The sequence below is a fragment of the Lathamus discolor genome, chromosome 11 (genome assembly GCF_037157495.1).
Source record: "Lathamus discolor isolate bLatDis1 chromosome 11, bLatDis1.hap1, whole genome shotgun sequence".
Taxonomy (NCBI): domain Eukaryota; kingdom Metazoa; phylum Chordata; class Aves; order Psittaciformes; family Psittacidae; genus Lathamus; species Lathamus discolor.
Genome location: NC_088894.1, coordinates 1,226,179 through 1,237,336, shown reverse-complemented (window position 1 = coordinate 1,237,336; position 11,158 = coordinate 1,226,179). Strand labels below are relative to the sequence as shown.

The window sequence follows — 11,158 nt, the reverse complement described above, 5'->3', positions numbered from 1 at the left end:
GGGGGAAACAAAGCATCGTTGCAAGAGCTTGCACTGGGCATCTTCCAGGGGATGGCAAGCCCTGGTTGATGGAGATGCTTCCATATCCATATATCCATAGAATCATAGGGTGGTTTGGATTGTAAGGCACCTTAAAGATCATCTAATTCAAAAGTGTCTGCCTGCTTCTTAGTGCTCCCACCTGTGAGTCCTGGCAGGGGAAAGTGTTGGGTCCTGAATGCTGCCAAAGGATGTGAGAAGGTTGGAACCCAGAAGGACCTGGGAAAGATGCTTCTAAAATTGTTGAAAACAAGAACGAGGTTGGGTTTAGTCCTAACACTTAAAAATAAGGCTTGTCTTTAATAGTTCTCATTCGCATGGTTTAATTTAGTTCTCATTCCTATGGTTTCAAACGTATCAAACGGGAGGCACACTCTTGTGTGTCACCTCATCCTTCCGGGGCGCAAGCGCTGCTCTGCACGTCTTCGGCGGTACCCGTTGTCAGAACGATGGTGTCGCGCCACTCCTCAAGGACAAGGGTCTGTTTGGGTAACCTTCTAATGGTGAACTCATAGGATCTGCCGGGCTTCAGGTTCTGGACTATGCGGGAGTTGGAGCTGACTTGGTGGGTCCTGCCGAATCCCACTTCCACCCCGATTGTCAGTAGCTTAAAGCTCAGCTCGCACTGTTCCAGGTGTGACTCCTGGTTCTCAGTAAACCACTTGAGCCTGGCCCAGTTCTCGAGGGCGAAAGATTCTTTGCGATCAAAAACCACTGGCATCTTGGTATAGAGGGAAAACCTGATGCTGGGGGGTCTGGTACCCGTGAGGTCCGCATGGGACACCAGGCTGTGCTTGACACAGATCTTCCCGGGGAACTCCAAGGAGAGGAGAGTTTCCATGAACCCAGTGAGCTTGGACAGTTTCTGCCTGATCCCATCCCACTGGGCGAAGAAAGTTGCCATGTCACAGACCTCTACATAGGAGTTCAGCTCCTCCCAGCCTTGTTGCAGTTGTTTCAACAGCTCCGTTAGGAGCAACAGCTGGATTTGGGTCTGGATTTTTCCCATCTTCCGCACCCTCTGGAGCCGCTGGTGGTCTATGAGCTGCAGGGTCTCGGTGCGGTGAATCTCGTGGTTCTGGTCTGTCACATTCACGTATTTGGGCTCAACATCCAAGTAAAAGGAGCACCTCTTCAGGATGTGAACCTTGTCCTCCTGCTTCTGGAGGTAGCGGAGGCTCAGGCTGGAGCGCAGGAACTGCTGGATGAGCCTTCTCCGTTGCAAGTACAGCTCCCAGGTGCCACTGCCTTGGTCCTCCCGGGTGCCACTGCCTTGGTCTTCCCGGGTGCCACTGCCTTGGTCTTCCCGGGTGCCTCTGCCTTGGTCTTCCTGGGTGCCACTGCCTTGGTCTTCCCGGGTGCCACTGCCTTGGTCCTCCCGGGTGCCACTGCCTTGGTCCTCCCGGGTGCCGCTGCCTTGGTCTTCCTTATGCACAATGCGCTCCCGACTGCTTTTAAGCTCATTGGAAACTGCAGCCATGATTCCAAAGCTCGGTTGCTGTGTAAGAAGACAGCAATAACAACATTAAGGACCACAGGAAGAGCAGCTGTGAGGGAGTGTAACTGTGACTCCTCTCTCTTCAAGCTTAGCTTATCAGTTCTAGATGGGAAAGAGCCATTAAACTCCATGGAGTTCCAGAGGAATTTTCCTTTCTGGTTGTATGCTGATGTTTTGTGCAGTCTGCTTTTCCATATTCCAACTAGCCGGGCTCCTTCTGCCCTCCCCGTTTTGAGCATTTCTACCTCTGCTTAATAATAGTCACTGTCAGGAGCTATGCTCTGATATAGTCTGCCAAAATTCCTCTGTATCTTATTATCTTCTGTTCCATTCTAATTAGATGCCTTTGTACTCCTGTAAGCAATTGCTTTCCATTCTTTCACATCTCTGGGGATGTCTGTTTTTCTCTCTCTGGAATCTGCCAGGCTGTTGAGGCTTGAGACCCATCCTCTAACCCAGTTCTACAGCTACATAATCACCTTGGTGATTCAAATTAACCCTCTGCCCCCCACGTGAGCTGCTATTCAGCAGCCAGAGCCACGCGGCACACCGAGTGCCGCCTCACAACAGCTTTCAAGGGGAAAGCTGGTGTTTTTCCTTGCTCCTCTACCTTCAGCAGTGGACTGACAGCCATAACTTGGTGTTTTCAGTGCTTTATTGCTTTCCTTTTCTTAGGTTTTAGCTTATGTCATCACCTCAGACCATGATACCTCCTTGCTTTCTTGTGGGATGCTATTAGTGTCTAAAGGATGTACAGTAAGAGAATGAAACACGTGGGAAGCAACTGTGAACTGATCACAGCTGGCTGTTGAGAAGGCGTTTAGGCGATGGTCCTTCCCAATGCCTTATCTGCTGCCTCAGCCTTCAGTGTTTCATTCACTGGCAAGGGCTTGCCCTGGTTGGTGGTGCCAGGGCAGAAGGGGTTTCTCTGTGGTGCTCCTACAGCCGATGTCTCATAGAAATGAGCTAAATAAATGCCCTGTTGTTGGTGACACCATCCTGAGAACCCAGCTTGACATCGAGAATGTGGCTTTCACAAGCTGCACGCACTTGACTTGGAAAGGAAGGACATAGGGAAACCTGGAAGCAAGATCTGGTGTCCTCGATCAGCCTGTGCCGACACAACCCAGCAGCAGGTAACTCTCCTCCTATGCGATTTTCTGCTTGTACTTATTGAAGTGCTTGTACCTAACCGGGGTGTTTCAGTTCTTACCTCTCTGGTAGGAGCCGGCTGGTGCTATCGAATTGGCTGAGCCACTTTTCTTGGCCTCATTTCTCCTAAACATGTAACAGAACCAATAACACTGCCTTGGAGGGGTTTCAAGTGTTTGTAAACCTGTCAGCTGCCTGGCCTGCGCTGCGCTGTGATTTAAGCTAATTCACTCCTTGACAGCAACCTGTTCTCCAAGGGAGCTGTCGGCTTCAGAAACAAGCGGAATTTCCTTTTCCTTTTCATTCCACACATCAAAACCCCACCTCACCCAGAGCAGAGCCAGCTCCCAGCATCCCCCTATGGAGCGCATCAGGCACAGCACATGCCTTGGGTTATGGTACCCTGCTCTCAGAGTGATTTGGCTCTCTGCAGCAGCCTGTTTGCCCGCAGACAGAGCTGGGATTGTGCGTGTTTTCCCTTTCTGTTTTCATATCCCTTGTATTTTCCTTGCCATGGCTGGTTTCCCGGTAGCCGCACTCTGTTTGCAGCCAGGAGGCTGCAATTGCCCAAGCTGGAGCCGCGTTGCCTTGGGATCCCCCAGAGTTTGGATGGGGTGGAAAGAGGCACCCACAGCAACTGGGGGGCACCCAGGGGAGTCGGGGCATCCCAACACTCAAACCCAGTGCTGTGGCTTCCTCCCGCTGCTCTGGTTGCCATGGTGATGCATTGTGGTGTGCGGTCCTGGGCCAGGGCCCTCAGCATCCATCATCTCCCCCAAGCCTCTGCTTTTCACCGTGGTGCTTTTTGCTCTTGGTGGCAGTGGTTTAATCACAGCATCAAGGGATGATTCCTCCAGCTCCAGCCCCTGCCACGGGCAGGGACCCCTTCCACTGGAGCAGCTTGCTCCAAGCCCCTGTGTCCAACCTGGCCTTGAGCACTGCCAGGGATGGGGCAGCCACAGCTTCTCTGGGCACCCTGTGCCAGCGCCTCAGCACCCTCACAGGGAAGAGCTTCTGCCTCAGAGCTCAGCTCAGTCTCCCCTCGGGCAGGTTCAAGCCATTCCCCTTGGCCTGTCCCTACAGGCCCTTGTCCCAAGCCCCTCTCCAGGTTTCCTGCAGCCCCTTCAGGCACTGGAGCTGCTCTCAGGTCTCCCCTTCAGGAGCCTTCTCTTCTCCAGGCTGCCCCAGCCCAGCTCTCTCAGCCTTTCAGCCAATGTCCCCATCTGTAGGGGCAGACCCCAAGGATCTACAGGACCATCGGCCCCGCAATCATTGGTACCCTCACCTCAGAAACTGCTTCTCCGATCCCAGAGGAAATGCAGCTCCCGGTGGGTGCGGGGACACCCGGGGCAGATGTGGGTGCACGGGGTGAGGAGCGCGGCCGCGCTGCCCCTCTGCCTCCTCGATTCCACTGTGGCTCTTATGCGGAGCACAGGCAGCACGGAACGCCCGGCTCTTGTGATCTCAGCGTGATGCTGCTGCCGGTGCGGGGGATTTGGGTGTTCTGAGCACTGCAGGGCTGTGTTCATTTGATTTCCAATGCTTTGCTTCCCCATAGGAGACATCCCCATTGTGCTTCCAGCGTGTTTCACCTCTGCTCCATGGGACCAGGCAGCAGCTTCAGTCTCCTATGAGCCCCAGCTCCAAGGATGGGTTAAAGCTTGGTTCTCTTTCACGAAGCCTGGACCTCAACAGCAAACTGCAGGGATACGGCCTCAGGACAGGTCCCTTCAAGGTCTCTTCCAACCCTCTTCAAGGTCCCTTCCAACTCAACTTTAAGGTCCCTTCCAACTCTCTTTAAGGTCCCTTCCAACTCTCTTTAAGCTCCCTTCCAACCTTCTTTAAGCTCCCTTCCAACTCTCTTTAAGCTCCCTTCCAACTCTCTTTAAGGTCCCTTCCAACCCTCTTTAAGGTCCCTTCCAACTCCCTTTAAGGTCCCTTCCAACCCTCTTTAAGCTCCCTTCCAACCCTCTTTAAGCTCCCTTCCAACCCTCTTTAAGCTCCCTTCCAACTCTCTTTAAGCTCCCTTCCAACCCTCTTTAAGCTCCCTTCCAACCCTCTTTAAGCTCCCTTCCAACCCTCTTTAAGGTCCCTTCCAACTCTCTTTATGATCCCTTCCAACCCTCTTTAAGCTCTCTTCCAACCCTCTTTAAGCTCCCTTCCAACCCTCTTTAAGCTCTCTTCCAACTATAACCACTCTATGACAGCCAGGCAACGGTAAAAGCTAGCTCAGCACAAGGTGCAATGGGTGCAGCACTGAGCAGGGAAGCCGGCTCCATCCTGGGAAGCCTTAAGGTCATGCATGGAGTGGACCAGGGACACCCACAGATGTGCTTTGCTCTTTGCTGCTTTGCCGATGTTAGTATTCACCCAGGATGTTCATATTCATCCATTGGGAATTCTGGAGCACTGATGGCACCTGCTGGGCTCCTTGGCGTGCTGTGGGTGGGGGGATTTTCACCCAAAAGGGGGTGATTTTGCAGTCTTTACATCTGAGGCCAGACGCCCTCCAGTGCTTGTGCCCGCAGTGAGATAAGGCTCTTCCACCAAGGGTCAGGAGTTCTGTGAACCTGAACACAGAATCCCTATCAGAGATACGTTGAAACAGGACATAAACTGCTCCGTGAAGCGCAGCGGCTACCATTTGGGTGGGAAGGGCTTTCCCTGCTCTGCTTTGCTGCAGGACTGCCCCGCTGGTTGGTTTATGATGGAGAAGAGACCGGCTCGACTGGCTCACAGCAACAAGCTCCATACACGCCTGCTGTGCCCATCAGCAACCTGGCCAGGCCTCCTGTGTCTGAAGGTGCTTCCACACTCCCTGCGATGAGATCTTCGGATCAGGGCTTAGCCTTGGTGCTGCCTCATGCGCTCACCCGGTGCCTCCCTGCTGAGCCTTTTTAATTGAATGAGAGGCAAGATCCATCAGAGCGGCCCCGAGCTCCTGCTTGAGCATCGCGGGAGGAGGCGACCTGTCAGTTTAAGCAATCAATGCATCTTCCCAAGGCAGCTGGAGCTTCATTCCACAGCTGCCAAGAGATTAACTCGGCACTTGTCAGGTGTGATTTCTAACAGGGAAGATAACAAATGGCAATGACAGGAGGTTGATGGCCTTGCTTTGGAGGGGGGGTTAGCAGGGATCCGTGGTGGGTATTCATGGCAGGTTTCTGCAGGAAGCTCATGTCATGCATCCCCACCCTGTCGCTCGGGCTGCGTGTACTGGGAGCTGGGTCTCTCCTTTATCCCTTGGCCTTGGTGGTGTCAGGGGTTAAGGATGTAGGAGACTCCTGCGGAGGTCTGGGTAACCCCAGCTCCTCTTCCAGCCATGGCCAAGGCCCAGAGGGAGGTGTTTAAGCTTCTGCGCTGCTGTCTTCCTATTGAAGAGCTCTGTCTGCCTTCGAGCTGGTGAGCTCTGTGCTGGTCACGGTGCTCCTGTGCCCAGCACTGACCTGAAAAGGCTCAGGTACAAGACGAAAGTGCTGCAGAGCCGAGAGCAGCATCTCACATAGGTGAGGTCCTGGGCTTTGCTCCTCACTTTGGCAGGGTTTGGAAGTCAGGGTTTAAGCCTGGAGCTGTGCAGAGACTTCTGCATTGAGCTTTTGTCAGAAACACTAAACTGCATCCCACATTTAGCATGGAGAAATGGGATACCCAAACAGCCCAAGCTGCTATCCTGGGTTTAGGAATATGAACTTCAACCTGCCCATAGTCTGCAGCTGGAATCGTGCTGTTTTCAGCACCGGGGATCGATTCGACCACCGGATGTTACAGCACTCCATGAACCTCTTTGCATGAATACAAACCCAAACGTGTTTGAAGCACCTTTCCCCCCTCTCCAATCAGCCGAGCTGCCAGCCCTCGTCTGTCATCGTGCCCTGTCCTGTCCACAGCCTCAAAAGGAAGCACTCATTAGCCCTGTCGCTGGGCTCCAGATAGAAGCAGACAATTGATTTTCCTCCCTCTTCTCATTAGTGAGATCTGACACTTAATAAAACACATATTTCCGCTCTTGGGGTAGGCAAAACACCCCGATAGCGCCTGTCAGCAAGAGGAGGGAGCGGGGACTCATCTTTATAGGAGGATCAATAGCTGGAACAGAGAAATCGGCCGAGCCCAAATTAAAAGTCTCTGGCAATTTCCATCTCCATATTTCACGTCTGCTGCAGCTCTGAAACGGGCGTTTGCTGCAGAGGAAACCAGCGCAGGGACGGGGAGGAGGATGGACCCTGCGCCCGGTGCTGCCTCTTCCACACGGGACAGTGCGGGCGATGGAGGGTGCAGGGGCTCGGAGCAGCTCTTTGGGCTCTCCTGTTGGACATCGCAGAGCTTTCTGCTGGTGGTTGCGTGCCCAGGGCCACTGCTGGCAGGGTCCCTGGGTCACCACCTCCTCCAGGGCTCCCGGCAGCAGCCCTGAATCTCACCAGCAGCTCCTAATGCTCCCGGTCCCATGGGAGCGGGGCTTTCAGCACCCACCTGCTCCAAAGCCCATTATCACCAAGTGTGACTGATTTACTCACTGCTCGCTCCCCGCTGCACTTGGTGCCTCATATACCTCAAATAAATCCTACGTTCCAGATATATCCCGGCTCTAAATCATCGCCACACACCGGCGCTTTGCTGTCAGGCCGTGATTCAGAAGGAAGAGGGATGTTTCCTAAGGAACCTGGGATGGAGGAGCTGCTGTCCTGGGATTCACAAGCTCCAGCTGGGCCAGGGCAGGAAGGAGTTAATTGTGTCCCGGAGGCAGCAATTATCCCCAGCTCATTACACCCGACAAGGGCAGCCCCGGAGCCGGGACCTGCTGCGGTTTGGGGCAGAAGGTGAAGTTTGTGGGTTTGGGGTAAGAATCTTCCTCGGTTTATGCCCATCCTTGGGATGTGTTACCGCAGGGCTGAGCCGTCCCCTGTTGCTCTGCTTCCCTCCCCTGCTGCGCGTTGATGGGTGGGCACAAAGGGAGTCTCAGGGCACAGACCCCGCTTCCTGCAGCGGTGACATGAGGGGAGCCGTGTGTGGGATGCAGGCTGCAGCAGGGGCTGGTTTCCTGATGAGCCAGCGCAGGAGCTGGACCGGGGTCATGGAAGCTCCTTTATGGCGCTGGGAGCGCATCAAAAGCCCGTTCAGATGTCCTCGGGCTCTGCTTTGCAACGCAGACATCCTTGAGTTCAAGGCTGTGGCGTCCCACGTCCCATGAGACAGCCCTCACTGGCAGGGGCTCCGGTGGCTTGGATGTGGGACAGAGCAAAGCCGGGAAGTGGGAAACCTGCTGGGCCTGAATCCTTGTCCCCTGTTGTCACCTGCTTGGGGCTGGCCGGGAGCGCAGTCAGGATAATGCCAGGAGCCCTGCGTCCACCCTCCCTGGGTATGAAAAGAGCTCCAAAGTTCCAGCATTTATCCCACTGGGATCACGGCGACCAGCAGCACCTTTGGGACCAGTGGGGCAGAGCCCACCGCAGGGCTGGAGCCACGTCCTGGGCTTTATTGCCTGGCTCCTGCTCCCTTCCACCCCTTGTGCTGCTCTGCAGTGCCAACGGGCAGGAGAAATCAGCCCGGAGCATTGGTTCCTACAGCAGCCTCCAAGCAAAGGTGGGGTGGGGGGGGGGCTGCAAACCCCCCAGGGCATGAGAGAGGCAGGGGCACTGGTTTCTTGCTATTGGAGGCTATGGTGGGTTTGGGGACGTTTGTCTGTGTTCCCTAAGCACAGGACAGGGGCGAATGCTGTGTTATGGAGGGACTGAGGCTCGCGGTAAGGTAATGACCTGCTTGGGGGTGTGGAAGAGGGGAGGTGAAGCCTGCACGGCCGGTTTAGTGCCTCTCACTGATTCCCACCGGGCTTTTTAAGAGGGAAACAAGCATCTTTCGCAAGACTGCAGATACTGGCCCCTTCCTGGGTTAAACCAGGAGCAACCACGGGGCTGGATCCATGCAGAGGGAGCAGAGTTAGAGCCTGGAGCCATGGCTTTGCTGCTGCTCACAGGGATGCTCACCCCAAGGACCACATCCAGCCCTGCCCCTGGGCGGAAGGGGCTGCGGCTCCATCGGGCAAGGGCTCCATGTGGTTGATCCAAGGGGGAGCTGGGATCTGCCAGCACGGTGGGGGGGGGCTCTGGGCATGCCGACAGCCCCTGGCTCCGGCAGCAGGGGTAAAGTCATGCCCGTGTCAGCTCATCCATCTCCGCTGCTCACAGGCTGGTCCCGGGGGAAGCAGGAGCTTTGGCAGCTCTAAGTGGGGCTGGAGGCGGATGCAATTCTGGAGAACAAGATCCCCTTTGCACAGCCTGCGAGGAAAGAGAAACGGCATCAGAGTTCTGGACTTGTTTAAAGAGCTGATCCCTGCAGAGGAAATAAGGGCTCCATTCCCCCCCGCTGCTCCGCTAAACAAGAGCCCCAGCCCCGGAGGAGCTCAGGCCATTAATGAGCTGGGGATGGGAAGTGCCTTTTGTTCCTGAGCTGAGGCTGCCCTGGGTGGCTCTGGGGGAAGCTGCTGCCCCTGCCATGTGCGGTGCTGCTGTGGGGAGAGGCAGGCGCAGTGTGTGTGGGGTGGGTGCCCTGTGCAGCCTCACAGGGGCATTCGGGGCAGGCGGCAGGCAGAGCGTGCATTGGGCTTTCTGACTCGGGCATCTTTCTTTCCTGAAGCCTTGGTTGGAACTGGGAGGTGGCTTGGACGATGGTGCTGGCCCTAATACAGCCCTGGGATGCTGGGAAGGGCTGCATCCTTGCAGCGGCATCCCTGAAGATGCATCCTTGGGGCTGCATCCCTGGAGCTGCCTATGTTTTCAGCAGGAGGAAGGATGGGGTGTCCACAGCCATCCCACACACATTGGTGGCTGCACTGCTGCTGCCTGAGTTGGGATGCGACGTGCAATGGGATAGAAGGTATTTGGTAAGTGATGGCTTGATGCCATCTCCACTGCGTGAGGACCCCCGGGGCTGTCCTGCAGCAGAGCAGGGTGAGCAGGGCCCATCCTCCCCAGTGGCCGGTGGGGAGAGCAGAGCCCCCACTTGCTTCCATACCCTCGCGCTTCATCGTCACCTCCACCCGCACAAAGAGCCTCGTCTGAGTCATCTCCCGGCTAAATGGAGTGTGTGGGCTCAAGCGCAGCTTTAGTGTTCATCCTCTGCTTTGCTGGAGCCTGACACGGGTAAACCAGAGCTATTCATCAATGCAGAGATGAGGCAGACGAATGTCCTGTCCCCATACAGCAGGCCTTGCTCTCCTCCTCCCAGCTCAAGTAGCTGGTGCTGAAGTGGCTACTGCTTGAGGAGCTCAAGAGATCTCACAAGAAAGATGGCTTTGACTTCAGTGCTTTGCTGTGAGACACAAAGCCAGAGCTCTGCGGAGAGGAGGCTCTTGACAGCCTTCCTCCCGTGTGTGAGAGGAGGGAGAGGAACAGCAAAGGAGGTGGCTGCGGCACTCACCTGATGCTGACCCCCTCCGGGGTGAGGATGGTCCTTGCCCAGCTGGTACCCGGGACAAGCCTGGCCTCGTGGTGGGGTTTTCCTGCCTGTCCCATGCTCTGCCTGCCTGCGGCAAAGCCACGTGCGGCTCTACCCCAGCACGTGCCCGCTCCCGGTCCCCACGGAGCACAGGGCTGGGGCTGGGGTGCTTCTGTCAGCGATCACGTACTTGAAGCATCTTCGTGGCGTTCAGAGAACCTCTTTGCATAGGAAATGCCAGGTCCCCAGGGAGCGAATCCGGAGCGCGACGTTCCTCCTGGTGACTGACACCAACCTCCCTGCTGCTGCTGCTGGTGAAAGCCGCTCAGGTGCTGTGAGGTCACCTGCTCGCCCGCGGCACGCGTGGGGCATGAGCCAGCTCCCAGCCCAGTTCCTGCTGGATTTCAGCTGCACCACATTAGGAGGGGCTGCAGGAGCTCAGGGAGCACATTGCGTGTCCGGCCGTGGGGATGGATGGATGGATGCCATCAATCTGGAAGGTGGCAAAATGATCCTTGCCACCGATGCAGCTTAAACCAGACGAGTCCTGAGAGCAAACCCAGCCTTCTGGGAGGTGCAGCAGCAGCGTTTGTGCTGGGGAGTTTAGAGGTGACTGGAGGGGGGGGGACAGCAGCATCACGCAGCCACTCTGCATCCGCACTTGTCACCAGGGTAGGGACATCAGGGATTGTCCCAATGCAGCTGGAGCCCTGCCTGCAGGAAGGATGCTCTGGGCAGGACCAGGGCAGATGTTTGAGTACCCAGCGCTGCTCTCACAGTGGGTGCCATGATGCCCTTCAGCCCTGAGATAACTCACCTGCAAGCTGGGGATGCACTGGAAACCCAGTTTGCCCCCCATTTGCTGCCTGTGGGTGACCAGGGCAGCTCTGGCCCCTCAGCATCTCACTGGTTGTGGCCAACCAGCCCCAGTGAGGCCCCACTGCGCTGAAACCACCCATTTCAGGTGCCTGTCAGCAGCGATTAGGGAGCACAATGCTGATGCGGTGCCGGGGGTGGGGGGGCAGCAGGAGGGGACTG

The 11,158-nt window shown here is 56.0% G+C and overlaps 1 protein-coding gene across 1 annotated transcript; it reads right to left on the bottom strand.

Annotated features, from left to right (window-relative positions):
• Positions 1–427: 427 nt before the first annotated feature.
• Positions 428–1,519, bottom strand: FNDC11 (fibronectin type III domain containing 11). The gene is made up of 2 exons (XM_065691825.1): positions 1,456–1,519; positions 428–1,287 (listed from the first exon to the last, which is right to left on the bottom strand). The coding sequence occupies exons 1-2, from the start codon at positions 1,517–1,519 to the stop codon at positions 428–430; spliced, it is 924 nt and encodes a 307-aa protein (XP_065547897.1).
• Between the last annotated feature and the right edge of the window lie 9,639 nt (positions 1,520–11,158).